The following is a 20,117-nucleotide window of genomic DNA, read 5'->3' on the forward strand; positions in this document are numbered from 1 at the left end:
GATATAAGTTTAAATTAATCAGAACATGCAGGAAAATGAAAATTGACACAGAACTGTACTTCAGGTACCAATGTTGCAACCATATTAGCTTTGTACTTGAATGATTAACTTGTATATTACCACACCAATGTGTGTGCACATAAACAGACATCCACCATTTCACTCTCAAGATCAAAACTGGTCTTATACCCAAGAAGAAATTTCGGGGAATAGGGGAGATTTAAAAGTTTAGCCAATGTAGAGCCCTAAACATTTAGACAAATTCAGTTGGTTTTCATCAGGCTTGCATTTTCTGAGATTTTTTTGGTTGTTGTTGTCTTGGAAGGAATTTTGTTGATGTTATTTTTAGTTATCTACTCAAAAAGGCAAACAAAGTCATTGATACCTATTTAATAATCTCTTGGGGTTTTAAAAATAATTCATCATGGTTAAAACCATGGAATGAGAGGGGGATCTTGCCAAAATAATTTTAAAATTTTCACGCTGGCCTATAGGCTAATGTTTTTTGACAAAGTTATCAATCACAGTTGTATCTGAGTGCCTTCAATGAAGGCTAATTACCCTTCTGAGCACATTTATTTTAAAGGGTCTTTTCTGTGTTTCTGCATTTCATGAGAATACTTGGGAGGAATGAAGCATGACGCATAAAGAGGAGGATTCAGTCTCTTCAAGACTCTTGTGGAAGAAATACTACGTAAAGCTTATATTGTGTGTGTGTAGTTTATAGTTGTTTCTTTGTAGGTATAGAAGAAGAGTCACATGTGAATATCCACTTCCCCACAATCCCATTGCTTTGGGCAATGAGTTGTAGTGCAGCCAATAGTTTGTTCTAGAGCTCTGCACAATAATTTCTTAAATGTTTTCATTAACATCAACCTGTCTTTCCTGTAAAATACTCTGAACACCTGTCTGTCAAATGCTTCAGAAATTATTTTGAAAACTGTATTTTGATTATGCTGCCCTTTCTGGCAAAACTTGAGTTTAATTATCACCTGAAGAATTTTGCAAACTGTTTAAGGAGAATCATATGTATAAATTCATATAAAAAAACTTCACAAAATACCTTTTTTGTAAAGTGCTTTTTTATTATGCATTGTTAACAGTTAAATGATATGTTGCTGTTTCATGCAAGCTGGAATAGTGTTAAGAGAGCACATGTTAATTCATAAACATGTAAAGGGAAAAAAGTACTGAATCTGCATAAGTTTATAAAGCTGGAGAGCTGCTTCAGTTAAAATGACTTTGAATTAGTTATCAAAACAACCACTAGTCTTAATTGCCCAGTGTTCTCAAACTTTGTTCCAGTTCTGCCTTGAATGTTTGGGTTTATCCTGTGTTAAAATTTACACACTTCTTTTTGGTTTGTTTTTTTTTATTTCCCTGTCATACAATACAATGCCATAGTAGCAGCTCTAGGAATAGAGCGTAACAGTACTGTTCACCAATCAGCTGTAGTTACTTTTCAACAGTGACTCCATTTTAAACTAAGTACTGCATGTTATTGAAAAAAAAGTCAAACAAAAACCAAAGCAAGCAACTCTCCCAAAACCCAACCAAACCCCAAATCTTGTAGTATGAGCTAACACAACAAATGTACATAATGCATCATGAAGCAACAGCTCAGTTACAATAATAACAATACATAAGAAAACAACCATGGAAATGTTTTTTTTTCTCATTTTGTGCACACGACTAGGTGATTCACATCTCAGTTTGTTATAAATGATGAACAGTAAAATTGAATGATTATGCTTCTGCAGGACAGTCATGTAGTAAAATATTTCTTGTGCTGTTTAAAATATGTCTTGTGATGAGAGACAAGTTGTTTTAATTACAGACTGAAAAAAATCTGGTTTATACATCTTCATTGCCTTAAATATAAACTAAGCAAGTAAAGTCTGAGTAACTGACAGTATATAATACAAATTTTCATATGGATATTAAATTTCTCAAGAAGGACTAAAGTAACAGGAGAAATACCTATTTATGACATACTTTATAATGAGTGACAGATGTAGCTGATCACTTAGCTGTTTTATTTGTTTTCATCATAGAATCTATTTCTTTTAATTTGTACTACAGTGAGCTGTTTGAACTTGAATTTCTCGCCTTGGAATGATGGAACAGCTGTGTATCTTGAGCTCAGTAAATCTAAGCTTGTATTTTTGTCATTCTTTGACAATTTGATTATTTCGCTTTCTTGACAGGCATTAATATCATTCAGTTCTGTAGCATAATTCCCATGTTCTTTTGAATATGGGCTGCAGGAACTTTAGTTATATCTGCAGAGTGTATTCAACCACAGTCTAAATCCAGGTTGTTGGGCTTTTTCTTAAGAAAAGATGTTTTCAGAGTGTCAAATAAAAAAATAGTGTTTAAGTGTTTGTTATATTTTGATTCTTCTCCAATGCATGCCAACTCCGTATCAACAGGCAATGTTGTATTAGTTGCCTCCTTTAATGTACAACTAGTATGAGACTTCTGACAAGTGGCATCTTTATTAAATTAAGCAAGATTATTAGAGGTAACAGCATCTTCATCTTTTGAGTTTTGTTCATCCTGTGAAACAGTTACAGTATCACTACAATAGCTCTCATGAGATTCATGCATCTCAAATATTTCTTCATTTCCAGACTGATTTTCCAGCTTCGCAAAGGCATGCTGCGATACAGTGCAAATTGCATGGCTTAATGCTGTCATTGGGTTAGCTGTAGCTGAGAGAGTTGTTTCTTGCCTAAAATGTTTAGGTGCGAAAAAGTGGCATAATTGTTATTGTTATTTAAGCTGAATTCTTTGTGATTGTTTTGTACTGTTACGTCATCAATGTTAGTAACCTGTACAACTTCCGAACCATCAGTTTCTTTTATTTTTTTCTCTTGTTCCTTTCCAGCAGCATACACAGTCACTTTCTCACTTTCATTAAAATCCTTCCCACTTTCCTCTGTATTCTGTGATCCTCCTGTTTTATTCCACTTATCTTGCACGTTCCCAGCTTCCTCCTCTTTTCCCTTATTGCCTGCTTCATTTTTCTTTGCTTTAGAGGTATTTGTAGCTTCTTTTTCTGACAGAGCACTGAAGGATGAGTGTTGATTTTGTTGTGCATTTGCAGTGTTATTTTTATTTTGCTTGCTCACAGCATTTTCTTTCTGAGGATCCTTTTTATTGCCCAGAGGTTTATATGTATTTAAATCAGAACCTTCTTGAGCAAAACCTTCGGGGGGCCACTTCGGCTTATTTACTTTAACCACTTCTTCAATAGAAAATGTTTTCTTAGGTGTTACCTCATCTGTTGAAGGAGGCCATGTCAGCTTTAGTTTACCTCTTTCTGTGGTTTTTTTCAAATTACTATCCAAAATGTCAGGTCGTGAACCATCAGTACCTGAGTACAAGTCTTGATCAATGTCTGTAATTGGTTTAGGATCAATGGGTATACTACTAATGGGATTTGTTTCTTCAGCATGAGTATTGCCAGCTGAGCTACATCGGTCTTTAGAATTCCATAATTCTTTATGCTGCTTGTGTCCAAAGCCTTCATCATAATTTCCTTTTGACTTGAAAAGTTGCTTAAAATGGGGTTTACAGTATATTTTTCCATGGAGAGATGCATAATTTCCCAAGCTGCCAAATGGAAGGAAATTTGTTTTACACTTTTACGTATCATAATATCCACATAAATCCACTGTGAATTTTAAACTTTAACTGATATTTCGAGTACCCCTACATGACAGTATATATAAAGAAAAGGAAGAGCAGAAAGAGAGCAAATTCAATGTACTGGCCAATTCTGACCACCCTGTACCCCAAACCAAAAGTATCTAAAACTAATGCGAATTCCCATACAATTTCAAAGTCAAAATGATGGAGAAGTGTCATGCTTTGTGATTTTAGAAAGAACATAAATCTATTCAGTTGTTTCATAGCATAAGCTTCAAATAGCAAAATTCCACAGCACTTTGGGGTTGCTGGGACCTTTTTCTTCATCCTATTAAAGACTGAATTCTCTATTTTTCTACAAAATAAGTGAAGAAAATACAGGGCCAATTTTCTGTAACCTTTGTGCAAATTACAGAATTTTTTTTTTTTTTTACTTATATTTTGATTCTTCTCCTAGATGAAGTAGAGGAAATGTATGTAGCTAATCTCCAAAGTGTTAAAGTCAGAACTGGTAGCCTAAGCAGTCTGTTAGCCTATTTAACTGTTAGATAACTACTGCATTTCATATAAAGGTTACAAGAGTGGTTTGCTAATTCAGAGAATCATCATCATTCATTTTATGGGTGAAGAAAAGTAAGAGGAAATTTGATCTGTGCTGACATGCTTTAAATTCCACCCAAGTTTCTGTGTCTGCTGCTTCTGGTTCGTGAGCTGTCCTGAAGGTCTGGAGCAGTCAGTAGGAAACCATAGGCAGAAGAATTTGGAAGGTAGTGGGATGAAGCAGTTCTTTAGAGAATTTAAAGGCCTTTGGTCAATAATGGTTCAGGTGTCAGTAGCAGAGAAGAAAGGGGGGAACCCAGGTTTCTCCCCTGTCAACCCAACATCCTACAGCCTGAATAGCCTAGTTGAAAGTAATTTCACTGGCTGCATTTATATTCAGATGCAGAGTTCTATGAGTGAACATGCAGTTAATTCTTACCTTAATTGACTGCCACAGTGGTGACATCGGAAACATGATTTATGAAAATTCTGCTTGTCAGCAACTAGGCACTCCATTGGGTAAACTCTCTGTTGACAGAGTCTGCACGTTTCATTTTCCTGAATCTGCAGTTTCTGGAACCACATATTAAAAAAGTATGTTAGTTTAAGCTGCATATTATGATTTATTTTTAACTGTATCATTTGGTATGTTTTGTTAAAACTGTAGTTTTCTTTATGCATTAACTGGTATCTCAGCTGTCAATTTTAGGGCTTCATTTTTTGTTCAACTAACAATAATTCTTTGAAAGTGGAAATACTACTTAAGTTTCCCTTTTCAGAAATCCATACATTTGAAAAGACTATTCACTTCACTACACCAGGTACAGTATTTCCATTTATTTTTAATAACTATTTATTTTGTGAAATGAGATAGGATGATAAAAGGTTTACTCATATAAGTGGAATTGAGTATAATATATATATAATCTTTGAATCTACAACGTGATTTAGAGATCAATAAACAGGGCAAATGTTTGAAATTCTGATGAGGAAGTTTTGCTTGATCATGCCAAAAACACATGAGGGAGGTCTACCTCTGTGGTAATCTGCAGACTGTACCCTCATATGGCCCAGATATGCTATGGACATAGTTACTTGTGACTTTTATAGTTTTCATTTTCAGAGCTGATACTTTCTTCAGTTAATTATTAAGGCTGAGTTAGCTACAATCATATTAGCCAACTCTATCAAATCCTTCCTTTTATGAAGTATAATTAATTATAAATGGAATTAGTTCTTTGTAAAGTAGAAAGCATGAATAGAAGTTTTATTTCATACCAGTAAGGGACAGAAAGAAATAATGAATAATCTGTTGGGCTTGCAAAAATGCATGCAGCTTTTCTGTCTCAATTCCCATATTGCTGTGAGAACTGTACTAGCAGACAAATACAAATAGGGTGTATCAAATAGTTGCTTGTATAAATATATCTTCATTAACAATAGTAATGGCCCTTGACATCAGCAGAAAATTTGGCCCCTTTCAGCATTCTGTCTGGTTTTGGTTTGCCTGCTGGTATTGATTTTATAGCAATTCACAAATCGGGACAGAAAGTTATGTAGATTTTGTAAGAACAGCTTTAGTTGCATAATATCTCTAGTGCCATAATGGAGCTGTGAAAAATGCTGCAAATTAAATATCTTCAAAATAATGTCGAATTTGCAATAAGAATAAACAACCAGTAAAAACAAACAAAAATATCCCCCAAAGAACTGTTAATTATAAAATAGCCTCAAATGTAGCTCAGCTTTCTGAGGGACACTGGGTGGCGACACTCCTTAGTGATGTGAAACCTGGACTCTGACAGCAGATAGGTTTGCCCTTAGTTCAGACTAAGGCTGTGTCAACTGCTAAAATTGCTCAGCAGGGAATAGCAGGCAAATTTTTATATTAATTTGGAAACTCTTGCAGTAATTTTTCTAAACAGGAAACCCACTGAAATGTAATTTACTTTGTCTTAAGTCACATCTTGTGCTTTAATAAACTGAAAACAGATGTGCACAAAACATGGCCATTATTTTATCTCTAGAGCTATTTTATACAGGCAATGTTTTACATCAGTTAAGAGGATGTTGCATTGATTTTAAGCGCGAGAAGTCAGGTGCATTCTGTGCTCATTTCCTAGCATGCTAGTATTTCTCAAATACAACAGTAATGCTATTTTAATTTTAATACCTATTTTTAATATCTTTTTGTTTTTATTTTGCTTTATATAATTCTTCAGGATAGCTCTTGTAGCATTAATCATCATAATGGTGGAAGAGATAGCAGCTAGAAGCTTTCTCAACAGTTCCTGCATCTTCCTGTAGCTCCATTAAGCTGCTCAGCCTTCTTGTCTTTATGGAGATCTATGTGAATTCCTACATCGTATTTTTGTACTACTTGAGAATCCTTGCCATCAAATTTAGAATCAGCAAGGGTGCTTTGCTGTGGTGTTACAGGGGCTGCTGCTTCTTGTGTGGGATCTTGATCTTACTTTGATTTTTGTGATGAAGTTTCAGCTGTACTTAATTTGTCTGAATTCTCTGTGTGCCAAGGCTGTGTTTCAATTAACTGTTTGCCTCGTGCCCATCACTGCTCGTGTTTTCATCTGCTGAGATTCCATGTACCACTTTAAAGATAAACAGGTCTTTGTTGGTCACAAGTAAAGGCTGTGTTTTAAATGTGTGGTCTACTACTCTGACATGCCCCTTTTCACTGTCTTCTCTGTGGACAGCTTCATTCTCCAGTTTTTGACTGAAGGTGCCTTTGGTAACAGACAGTGGCTGAGGTTCAAAATACTTTAGGCATCTCTTCACACTTCCTTTAAGCTATTTCAGCTCAGACCTCAGCTGCAACAAGTTAAAGACGTCCAGTGGACTGAGCTGCCCAAGTTTATCTAGGTTCTGTGCTTCCAGCACATGCCTCAGACTCTTTACAGAACCACTAGTAACTTCTTGGATAAGAGTTTCATCTGATATTCTTCATCACGATAGTTCTTATTCATAGGGTCCAGTGGCTGCATTTCAAACATCCAAGTGACTGCGTGAACACCTTCTCTAACTAGTGCAAAAGCCTTGTCCATACCTCCTGCACAGCCGGGAGCATGTGAATGCTGTGCAAGAGATGGGCTATGTATTTAATATTTCTGCCTTCAATGGTTTTCTGGTCTTCAATGCTTCTAGCTCTGTCTGGGTCTGGAGGGTCATCTTTAATTGAAAAGAAAGGCAGGTTCTCAAAGACCCATCTTATAGAGAGGACCTCTCCTCTCCAGATTTTACACCACTCGAAGCATTTTTTTTCTGGTCTTGTGAACATCTGAATAATGAAGGCAAAGCTATATATAGCCTGCTGCACATCTGACATCATACTCTGTGCTTCAGATTCACCAGATAAAATATTAGAAGTCTTAGGTAATGTTTCTGTTAAGTGTTTTCTTACTTGTACATTTGTATAAACATCTTAGTTCACATAAATTGCTTTGCTTTGGATACAGATCTATGGAGACCCCGTGCTTCATTGGAAATATGGATGATTCAGTGGACTGGGAAGTTGTGTCATTTCCAATGGAACTTTTGTAGTGGAAAACTTTTCTGTGCTTCCATATTCATGGGATCTGGAGCAAATCATTGCAGAAGTAGCAGTTCCGTCCTTTTTTTACCTTAGTGCAGAAGTTTCCTGTAGCCTGCTTGCTGAAGTAGTAGCGGTAGGTGGGTGATGAGCTAACTGTTGAAGGCAATGTAATTTCCTGGTACATATTTTCCATCTTTCGTGAACAAAAATGGTTGTGTTTTTTTTTTTGTTTTTTTTTTTTTTAAGTATAGATACATATAAAATTATTTATTTATTTATTTTTATTCTTGTTGAAAGCTAGTTCTGCAGGCATCCAAGCAATAGGCTTACAGTAAGATCTGGAAAGACACAATGCATCAGCTAATGCTCAGAATGCTTAAAACAGACCTTTTGAAATAAAAGCTGCACTGTTTACACAGTGAAAAGAAATGTGAAATTCTTACAAAATGCAAAATGATGATTGAACACTTTCAATCATCAAAATGAACAAATGAAGACTTTGCATCATAAGCGTAATGTAAAGTTATGCGTGGCTTATGCTCATTTTCATTTCTTCTGAAAGTGACATTTTCTATGCTTCTTGGAATCTGTGGTGACAGAAATTATACATATTTACAGATTCAAAACAAGGAAGTAAGAGACTGTATTCAGCAGAGGAGGACAGGAATGCAGAAGTTTTTATGAAGGTCTACTTATTTTGTCTGTCACATGCTGTGAGTACTTGTTGAGCTTTCAACATATTTCATATTACATGCACTTAATTTCTAATGTCCATATATTCCCACCACTTTCATAGGTTACATTTTTAATCACAGTCAAAATAGAAATTCAGACTGCTTGGCAGACCAATGTCTTAATTTCACTCTTTCTAATTTGCATAGAGAAAAATCCCTCTTATTAAAAACACAGACCTTTACTTCTTTTGCAGGTGTTGCAGTCTCTCTGCCAGAGTGAACAGCCGTTTCCTGAGCTGTCCTTTCAATCTGCTGTTTTAAAATCTGTGTTACAGTCTTTGGGAGCTCTTCGTTCTGAGCTGCATTGATTACTGCAATGGGAAGAATAATAAAAAAGATCATTTTTCATCCACCCTGCATTTTAGGAAATTGACTTTATCAGTGAATTTTAAAACATCATTACATTAGAAAAATTACACATAGCCTTGCAGAAGTCTAGATCACTTGATTGTGAACAGAAATCCATGGAGAGAGTGACAGAATAGTTGTTGAGGGACATGCTATCTATCACCTGCTGTTTTGCCATACCTGAGTGGAGTGACAGGGCTAAAGGTTGACAGGTCTATGGGGGAATATAATGTGTGAATTCTAATATCAGGAGTAAACTGCAGGAGCAGCAGTGTCTTAACACTCTGGTCATATTCTGCAGGGATATTCAGTTCAGCTATAAATCAAACCTTTCTTATCTACAATTCTGTATATACATGGTCTAGTGTTTGCCTATGTTTTCAGACAATTTTTCAAGTCTCCATTTTTTTCAGGCAACTGAATGCATATGTTAAGCCACCTCCTTATGCAAAAGCTATCTCTGTCCCAAATTCTAAACTAATTTCTTAAGTCCCATTGAAGAAAATTAATGTGCTTTGCAGAGAATTCAGAGCAATGTGCATTTTCATGTTTGTGTGCTAAGAGCAGCACATCTGTGTGAGTAAAGACATTTGCCGTTGCTCGCTAGTGAGCCTTTATTCTCCTGCCACTTCTTACCTGTTTCATCAGTATTCTGACTGAATGTGGAAGCCATTTTTGTCTCATGAGTAACTTGCTCGCGATGAGAAACCTGTACACAAAACCTTCACTTTACTACAGGGTTTAGTGAAATATGCAAGAATTTTACATACTCAATATTTAAAATATATGTATTTAAAATGTTCCAATAAAGAAAAATAGGAATGGAAACCTAATTAATTACCATGCTAAAACAATAAATTAAAACCACTTAATGTAACACCTTTAAAAACTTGCGCACTGCCTATTGAGGGAGGCTATCAGCAGAACATCCAGATCTTGCTGCACCAAGTGATAAAGGTGGAAGAGGCAAAGCAGATATGTATCAGCATCAGCATAATTGTTCAATGAGATGATTATTAATTGATATAATTACCTCTTGTGTTTGAGAGGCTTCCATTTGACTTTCTTTGGAGGTCATTTCATTGCTCTCAGCTTCCCTGGTGCTCCGTGATACAGTATTTTGACTCCTACTTAACTTTTCCTAAAGACAAAAATAATTGCACATTAATAGCTGATAGTAAATTAGAATTTTATTTTCTTTTTTTGTTGTTTTTTTTTTGCCTATGAAGGGTTTTCACAAATAAATTCTAATTTAAATGGTGTAATTAGAACAGTTATTTTACAGCAGAGTAAATTGATACTTGTTGCCGCAAAAATTGGAATAGACTTTTTTATAACACAGAAGATCTCAATTTCTGTTACTGCAGCTACACTTTAGCCAGCAAATACAGAAAGGTACATGAATACTCACACTGTATCATTAGTCTGGAAGGGGATGAAGGTGACTAGGACTACTGCTTCCAGTTTTATGTGTTCTATCAGCTTGTTACCTATCGTCAGACAGGAGGCTAATACAACTTTGTAAAAGGAAGTGTAATAAGAGTTGCTGACTTCACGCATATGCTTTATACAGCTCTTCTGATGCAAAAATCTTGCTGAATTGCAGTTGTGAAAAATGTGACCCACAGGCTAACCAGAACATCCTATAAAATAGTCAGGCTGGCATTGTATCTACAAGTCTGACAACATCAGTGTAATAAACAGAAAATATTGTTGAGAGTTTAAAGCACTGTCCAAGATGTCTGTTTAAACTGATTTCTGAGGTTGTCTTTTGCTTAGTTCAACTCCAGACTCTGGCAATGGTTTGTTTTCTTATTTAAAGCCTGTCACAGAACTCGTGTTCGTGTGTTCGTGAGAACACACTCACATTATGTGTGTTCATGTAGTACTTTGAAATTTACTGATTAGAAGAAATAAATCCTAAAGATTGATATTATCAAGATAGCAGTTGTGTGCTTCCTTTCTCTTGCACACTAGCATGCACACAGAGACATCCAACAAATAATTTCACTCATGTCAAATTTTCTTCCTTTGTGAGAAGGAAGCTTGCCTGCTAGTTTCTACTGATAACAAGCTTTCAAATGAAAGGAGCTTGTCCCTCCAGCAAGAGCTTCCCAAGTGTTTGATGTAATGTGAGTGTGAAATTGTGTTTCTGAGATTGCTACTATATATCTAGTGCAAAAGAGATCAGTAAGCTTCCTGCATCTCAAATCCTGGCGCCTCCTTGAAGTCCAGCTAATTGTGGGGCAAGAAATTAACCTCTCTCCCTTAGTCGTCCCATGGCAAAGCATATATTTATGGGATTTATTCCACCCTTAAACTTAAAATGCTTACACTGCTTGAATCTTCACTGACATTTCTGCTGAATCAATACAGGGGAGCATTCATTGCCTTACTGGTAATTTCTGTCACATAATAGCCAGCAAAAGCTCTTAGGTTCTGTGGCAGGAAAACAACATGCATCCCCCTTGTGGGCTTTAGGAATCTGTTCCACCTTGGTGCTGCCAAACCATCTGTCTTACCTATAAGATGCATTAAACTTATACCAACAAAAGGTAAAATAAATTTTCTGATTCCTGGCCCAGTAAATGATTTAATACCAGGATCAAAATCAATCATATCTACTGCAAAGTTTCAACTGTCAAAGTGAGGTGAGGCTTGAGGAGAGCAAGTCAAGAGCATGGTTTACACTCGCAAGTTTTGTGTGTGTAACAGTTGTGAGGGAGCTGCAAAACAGGAGGAAATGTAAGACTAACCCTACACCAAATTGAAAAGAGGCAGTTCAAACAAAATGAATTGCAAATTTTTCCATCTCTGTTTAATGCCTATGTGTTGATTTATGGGTAGTATTCATTTTATATGGATATGCTTTTTAATATATTTATGCATACATATGCTTTTTCATTTAAGAGATGATTTTGTATTCTAATGTACATGTTTCAGATATGTAAGTTAAGCTGTCATTACTGTAAAAGCTCATTCATGAGACACAAAATATGTTCGTGACAGTCATTATGTGTCCTTTGAATAGTGTGGAGTATTAAAAAGGAATATAATTAGGTTTAATGTAGTCAGGAAGCAAATCTAGTATGAATGTCACTACTGCTTTATTGCTATAACTTTGGTACTGCTTATGAAGTAGTTGCCATATTGCAAAAGATTATAATTGTTTAATGCAACAGCTATGGCTGAGTGAAATTCAGCCTAAACATTATGGGCCAGATTTTGGCAATATAATTACACAGCTTTGCTCTGGGCATGCAGGGAGGAATAGGATCTTGGAGGTTCTCATATTTTTTGTGTCTGTCAATATCGCTAATTGAAATTTCAGTGACAGAGGGTAAAATGCTGATTGTTTATTTTTCCAAACAAGTGGCGAGCAGGAATACCTGTGGTTTCATCTCTTCTCTGTAATGGCCAGCTGTTGGGTATGGGATAGGATATCTTGTAGATAGAATTAATGTAGTCTGCCACATTGTGGCATGTTTTGTAGACCCCATAGATTTTGGAGAATTATTTGATGGTCTGCATGGGCTAAGGTTGCTCTTAATAAGCAGGATAAATCATGTCTCCAATGCAGGACTGTGGCTGAAGATCATGATCTAGATCTAAAACTAGTTAAGAGTTGTACTTGCGGGAACTTGGTCCCTTGTTTCTGTGGACTATACAATTCCTGCTGTACTGTGCATTATTATATCAAGCAAAGTTATTTAATCAGGTAAGGTTATTTAATCAACCAGATCTGCATCCCAGTGTCAGAAGCAAACAGCTTACCTCCAGCTGTGCAAGGGAGGAGGACAGATAGACAACTCAAAGTCACTTTTGGTGGCAGGAATGAAAAAACAACTATTACAGTTGCTTTTCCCTTCTCCCAAGAATCCCCTTTAAATTACTTTTTTGTTTATTCTATGTCGTCTCATAAGGGAGCTTCAGAAATCACCATTAGCTGGATGATTGTTGGCATGCTGCTAGCTCATGAATGGCTTCTTATGGTCATTCTATTTTTATTTCAGACTTCTATTGCCATCCATTCTCTTCCATTTGTTTCAAGTCACCCTTTATGGGGACTGCTGTCCTCCCCATGAATATCTTTGCGGTACGTAATACAGAGGACTATAGTATCCTGTTGTGTATTTGGATAAGTCGTCATTCTAACCTAAAATGATATTATTTAAAAAAGAAAGATGTAGATCTGGAATAAGTTTTATACATTTTGTTAGATGAGTACATTTATATGTAGGCATTTAGATTCTGGTACTGAAGAGAACTGTAATTGCTACATGCATTTTACATGTTAGAGGCTCACACATCAGTTTTAGTGCCTCTGCTCTGCAATAATTTAGATAGAATTCTCATTGCAAAATGTGCCCAGTCTTGAATATTCAGTAACTAATCTGTGTATTTTAGACCAACTGCTCTGACAACAAAAACATTCTTTTCCTTAAAAATAAAAATAAAAATAGCTTTGAGGTTAAGACTATGGATGCTTTTTATATGCATGTGTAAATAAACCATGTATACAATTCTGTATATGTGTGTGTTGTTCAAGGGGATCATATGGCCCAAAAGCTTGTCCAAGAACAAGAAAGCCTTTTACTTGTGCACATTTGAAACATACAGCTTTTAGTTGAACTGTACATTATGTTTGTCATATAAGCTCTGTAGGAAGTTGGCTAATGCAATATCATTTATATATTGGCAGATTTAGAATTTAGTGTTCTAAATTGTCAGTATGTACAAGCTTGCAGTTCCCTTTAGGCAGCAATAGAAGTAAACTGTGAGCTTAAAGCCTCAGTTACATAATTCATAATAACAGAATGACTGACCTGATGAATGATGTACTTGGTGTGAATCTTTGTTTCTTCCTCTAAGCTATGCTTTTTTACCTATTTATGTTTTTAGCACGGTATCATCTATGCATCAGTACTGTGAGATTCTTGCAGAAATTTCTCATTAGAACCTCACTTATCTGCACTTCATCTCTATGACTTGTCAGCCTTGCTTAGCTCTATGTATATACTAAGGGTGTTTTGGGCACTATATGGAAGATTTTCATTAAAAGGTAAGGTTTTCACCATCCACTAACATTGTCCTGTTATTCAGTCTTATGCTCTGCAATTGCTAGAAAATTGGCAGTTGCTAGATTAGCATTCTTACAAAGTTTGTCAGGAATGACCCTCAGTGGAGGAAAATGGCTTGTTTCTGACGCTGGATAGTGAGACTGAGCAGCTAGCTAGCTGAAGTGGTGTAGCAAACCACTCCAGGCTGGCATTTGCAGAGTAATAGCACTGAAACTCATGACCTCTTCTCAGCTTGGTGGCTGACAATTAAAGGTGCTCGTGGTGCCAGTGGTCAAATTAAAGACCAGGTCTCTAAACAAACTCTGGTTGAGTCTAAACAAACCCTGATGAAGACATGGCACATTCTGTGACCAGTCTGCATTGCTGCTCACCATTCTGGAGGAGACCTTAGTGCATCCTACTGGTAATATGACACCTTTCACAAACAGCAAATCTCCCTTACAATGAAGAAGCCTGAGTGATGGCTGCTGCTGGAGTAAAACAGAAAGATACATAGCTATTATTTGCATACATGATGCCAATATTTTGAATGAAAATCTAGGCACTCCTTCTATAATAACTGAATATTTAGTAAAATGTTCAGCTGCTGAAAAGCCAACTGTTAAAAAAAATAGTGCTTCTTTATTTTAGCTTAAGTTAATAATTTGACTTTATCCAGATCTGGAGACCTGTCTTCAAACTACATGATTTCTCTGTTTTGCCCTGGGATTGATTCAGTGACCTTGAGTAATCTTTCAACTACCTAAGTGTATAATCCCATTTTCCATGAGAATGCAGTTATGTCAGATAGAAATGGGATTTTATGGTCTTGCAGTAAGTTATTTAACCTAAATTTAAAGATTGTTCCATATAATCTGAGTGATTTTATTTCCTGTGAATGTGACTCTTTCTGCTGATGATTTTCCTCCTCAAATAGCCACCTAGGACAAGTACATGGATAAGTATACTTAGAGGTCACATCTTGCTTGAAGAAATGGAACCATCATAATGGGTTGATGGAGAACTAGACATCACTGTTAGGAGAGGGAAAATGCATCTTATTTGATTCTGAGTAAGAGAAAAAGGCACATAATTTCTATACATGGTTCTACATTTCTTCACCCAGATACACGGCAGCTAGGTTGGACCCTGTCACCAGAGGAGTATGTGTAGGACGCTTCCTATTACCAAGCAGTGTTCTCCAGTATGATCATGTCCACCTAAGAGACATTTTTGTTTAGTAAAAAAATGCTTTAATACTTCTGCAGCAAATTGTGTCTTCTACCCTACAAACTGGAGCTTTTCTTGTTGTCTGTGCAGATTGTTGATACTGGTATTAATGCATAAGTAATGAGAGATGATGGGTAGATATGTTACTCATTTAACATGAAAATGAACCTGTAGCAGAATGTTCATGCGTCCTGTTCTATGAAGTTGAAGAGCAATATTGCTTAAATGGATGGTAAAGCGCTTTACTCTGCCATTACTGTTTTGCAGAGTGCACAGGACAGATTGTACAATGTGTTTTATTACAGAGTATTTCACATAGTCCAAAATCATTATCTCCTACAGCAATTTTTCATGGCACATACTAACAAAGTAATACAATGTGAAGACCTTTTATCAAAAATAACACTTAGCTGCTGCTTTGTTCTACTTCTATATAGCATCTGGGTGGTTCTGAGCAATTTTTGATCCTTTGAGGGGAGTTTATTAGATTTAATTCAATGGAAGCAGGAAACTCCTTTTGAAAGAGAATGGCTTAACATCACATCAAGCACAATAAATGCAAAATATCACCATGACACTTGTAAATGAATTACAGTCTTAGAGAGAAGGTTAAGTATAAAATACTGGTTTGGTAGTAATCTGCTTTACTCATCTATTTGCTGTAAATCTAGTATTGCCTATATTGAGTGTTCGTCCATATAAAAAAATACATGATTCCTGTAGTATATCTCAAAGACTAAATTCTATGAGTATGAACATTAAGGAAATATCGTCTTAGTCATAAAGTAAAGCAAATAATCATATTTTTCCTCCAGCTATCTAGCAAGGCATACCTCATTCGTCAGTATTAAAAATACTATTGTTACCTGTACAGATTTGTGCTGGTACAGAGCAAAGGTCTTTCGTGAAGAGGTCGTCCGCACTTTCTCGAATTGTTTCCTCACTGCTGCCAGGCCACCAGGCACAGTACAGAACTTGGTTTTCTCTGAAGTCTAGAGTGATGAAATAAGTTTTCCATTTGCACAAACAATGTACTTCTATGAGTTGATTTTTTTTTTTAAGTAGTAAAAAACAGTATGCTACATAATGCTTATAAATTTCATATGGAAAATTTGGAAACACTTGGTTGTGTCTCTAGCCTCTTATAGGCAACTGCCACTGATGTAAATCCTTTAACCCTACTTAACAGATTGACAGATAAATTAACATTAGCATTCAGAATAGGCACAATAGTAAGAGCTATTTTTCAGGCGTTCTCAACAAAATACGAATCAGACATACAGTAAACATTAACTATTGAATGGTTGAATTTTACTCCTTAGCCGAAAATTAGGACCTGCAAATTATAAAGTTCTTTTGGAATTTTGCGATCAATTTAACTTTATATTTGTGATAATACTTGCAAACTATTAGCTGCTTAATGCTCTTGTGTCACATTGATCCTGCTGGTGTAACTGCATATTCATCTTGCCTAAACTAGTGTCTGAGGACTCAGTGGTTAAGAGTGCTCTTATCCTCAGGCTCCCTGTTCTAGTTGTGTCCCTTATGTGTTACCTCTTAGATGGTACTAAAATGAAGCTTTCAGGATTTGAGCTTATTAATCAGTATGCAGAAAATTAACCACCCAATAATTAGAAATAGTCTTGTAAGTAAGGTTATGAAGGAAAGTTAGGTTTAGTGCTTACCCCTCATGAGTAAGTAAGCAGATTATAAAAAATGGTTATTTTTTTTCCTATGATGAAAATGGCACAGTTCCATGTATGCATGGATATATGAATGTGAAAAGTAATTATTTTAGTGGATGAACATTGCAGGCACACCTTGCCAGTGTTTTGGAGAACTTTAGAAGGGTTAAATGCACTTATGGGTCCTTCAAGGAAATGTAATAATTCCCTTTAATGGACCACACATACAGTTCCTTTCTCAAGCAACCACCCATTTCAGCAAGAAACTGGGAGGGGTTCTAGACTGCAAATGAAGTAGTTCCTGTGTTCCACAGTTAGGTTGGCTCAGGCTTCACACATTTCTTTTCTATTTCTTCTCAGCCAGGTGACCTGCAGGAATCTACTCCAAATACATGCAGGCAATTAGGAAATAATGAAGTCAGCAGGCAGGGATTGGGTGATTAGAAAACACCTGGACTCTTGACTGATTGTGACTGGTGGCTGTTTTCACCATGTAGCTTTGGGCTATGTAAGGACCCAGGAAGTCCCTTCAGCTACTGCAGACCACTTCTTTCAAGAACCAAAGTGCAGGTAAGACTGGCAATCCTGTAGTGATTCTTGTATACTGACAAAGATGCCAGCTGATGAGAGCTGAGCTGAAGTCCTTCTTTTGCCCGTTATTCTCTCTGATTTACAGAAATTGCCCTATTTTATAGTAAGAAAAAGTTATTTTTTCCATGTGCAGAAAACTTAGCATAAATAAAGACTATTGTCATTCCAACAGGCCTCCATATTCTGATACAAGGGGATTGGGCTGTAACTTCTATGTAGGATTTTAAGATATGGTAAAAATACACCTTTTGTTCCTTAGTATTTCTGTGAAACTGAAGCTGATTTTCCTGACTAAGATCTGAAGGCCTGCTTTTCAGACATTCCTGACTGATAATCAAATGTGCAGTGGTCTTGCTCTATTTTAATAGATTATAAATTCTGTTAGCCAAATACTTTATGTTCTACTTGGTATTAATATTAAATTTTCTGTAAAATACTTAATTCCTATAGACAGATATGTAGAGAGATGACTAAGACACATCTAAAGGTTTTTTTAATAAATATCTTTTCAGGTAATGCCAATTTTATGTTAATTTATTATAAAGCAATACTTTCTCATACACCTTATCTCATGCAGCTGCTATTTCAAAATGCAGCAATTTTGAATTCTTTAGTTTGAACAGCAAGAGGGCTAAACAATGTGCTTTTGAATACGATTTTGTTACTTGGTAATATTTTTTGTAATGCAGAAACAGCTGGGTCTTGCTGTTACAAACTGAAAGAATAACTGTGTTGGTAATCTGTTGCAAGCCTATGGTCCTAATCAATCCAGTTCATGCAACAGTGAAATAAAAAGAACAGCCATTCCAAGGCATTAAAGGAAATTTTCCAAATGACCAAACATGTATATCTTGAAAAATCTCGTTCGGTGGGGACAGAGACTGATGCATCAATGCATTTGCTGAGCTGATTTGTTTGGTAATTTAGGTTTTAAATTTTGATCCTCATCAGTCAGCTTATATAAAGAATGTAGGATATGTCACTATGCAAAGCAAATACACCTAAGAAGATGAGGAATGATGGTATCTTACATGAGCAAAGGAGTTGCTACCCTCTATCTCGAACACAGCAGCCTTGTACATAGCCATTCTTTCTTTCAAGGAGACAGTTTCCTGGACATCCAGCAGTGCATTATCAGCCCTGGAAGCACTCTCTTTAAATAGTCCTCTTACACGTTTGTGAGAACCCACTGTAAATACAAACAGACATAATATTTTCTAAGGAAACTGGTACATTTTTTCCAAATATTGAAAGAAAAGCTGTAGTAGAAAGGAGAATTATTATAAAATTTTTAACAACTCTATCTTATTTTCAATTTAGAACTTACTGAGTACAGGAAAAGATAATGCAGTGAAGATTTTGAAACTGAGGCAGATTTCTATAAGAAATAACAAAAAGTATAGTGTTACATTTGCATTATTTTATACTGTAAAAAGCCTTTGTAAGTTCTAGAAATAACCTGTTATAATTGGATATATTATGTTCTAATTAGCTTTGTACATTTTAGTATTCATTTGCATAAAAGAGAATCCATAGATTTCAGTTGTTTGCTGATACTGCATTAGAGTATGTTTTAGTTGGTTTAGTACTACTAAAACCTTACTGAAAATTATCAAAATTACTACCTACTTTTTAACCTTATTTCAACTTATGAATGTTATTGAATTATCTATTAGCATCTGCAATTTAGCCACAGTGAATGTGGAGAAAACACTTCAGAGTGCTCCTGAAAGAGCAGCACTGAGTTACTAGCACTAGGAAGTGTTTTGTGCTGCTTTCTGCAGTCATATGACTGTATTCGAAGAATTTCATATACCCAGAAAAATGCCTTAAATTTAGCGTAAAGATATCCTGCCTTCTTGTTTCAGAGAAGAAAAGTATGTTGTGAGCATCCCTCTTCTTTGTGATAAGAGGCAGAAAAGATTTCATATAATCCCACAGGCTGGAAGTTCTGCAGTGCATGCAAAATTGGATTGCATGACACTGGATTTCTGTAACCAGTACACTCGCTTTTCTAGGAGGAGAGGGAGTTTTAAGACTTCAAGAAGGCGTATTTTTAGTAAAGCCCCCAGAATCTAATTTTTTAATCCTTGTGCTTGTGCTGCAGATATCAGAGCACCCTAATCTTCCCTAAGTTCATCTACATTTCTTCTTGCCCTTACATAATAGGCCAGAATAAATCTGTTGCAACCTGCATTGGTGTTTTGGGGGTTTGGTTTTGGTTTTTCTCTTGTTTTCTTTTTGTTTGTTTGTTTGTTTTTTTTTAATTATATTTTCTGAAATTACAGAAGCAGGCTGTAGCTGAACAAAATTATCTTAAAAAACCCACCCTGTCCCCCCACAAGCATGAGATATCTGTTGGAATTTCTCAAAGTTGAGGAAATTACTGACTTAAGAAAGGAGATAAGTGGGAAGAAACAGTGTAGACATGCCCTCCTGTTCTATGTGTTTAATTCAAGCCAGTATGTACCCAAACTAAAACCTTAAAATCCATTTCCAAACAGGAAAGAAAGTCAGAGAGGAAACTTCAGATGTGTGCTTTCTGCTAGCCATTGGCAGTTTACTTGTATTCTTATATGTTTTAGCACTGCTGACGCCTTGTCTTCCTGATTGTGCCGTCACTTTGTTGTAGCACATGACTTTTTTTGACTGCCTTTTTTTTCTTTTGAATTTACATATTTATATTTACTTTTTATAATTTACTATTTTTCATCTTTCTGATCAT

General features: G+C 35.9%; 1 protein-coding gene across 1 annotated transcript in view; it reads right to left on the reverse strand.

Annotated features, from left to right (window-relative positions):
• Positions 1-2,696: 2,696 nt before the first annotated feature.
• The window catches only part of XIRP2 (xin actin binding repeat containing 2), a 39,973-nt gene continuing 22,552 nt past the window's right edge, over positions 2,697-20,117 (reverse strand). Inside the window, exons 3-9 of the mRNA XM_065670622.1 lie at positions 18,424-18,581; positions 15,983-16,108; positions 9,860-9,967; positions 9,463-9,535; positions 8,656-8,789; positions 4,634-4,767; positions 2,697-3,618 (exon numbers count right to left, since the gene is read on the reverse strand). Of these exons, the coding sequence (XP_065526694.1) occupies positions 2,697-3,618; positions 4,634-4,767; positions 8,656-8,789; positions 9,463-9,535; positions 9,860-9,967; positions 15,983-16,108; positions 18,424-18,581 (1,655 nt within the window). The remainder of the gene's footprint in view (positions 3,619-4,633; positions 4,768-8,655; positions 8,790-9,462; positions 9,536-9,859; positions 9,968-15,982; positions 16,109-18,423; positions 18,582-20,117) is intronic.

This window comes from Lathamus discolor, chromosome 3 (genome assembly GCF_037157495.1).
Source record: "Lathamus discolor isolate bLatDis1 chromosome 3, bLatDis1.hap1, whole genome shotgun sequence".
In the NCBI taxonomy this organism is placed as follows: Eukaryota; Metazoa; Chordata; class Aves; order Psittaciformes; family Psittacidae; genus Lathamus; species Lathamus discolor.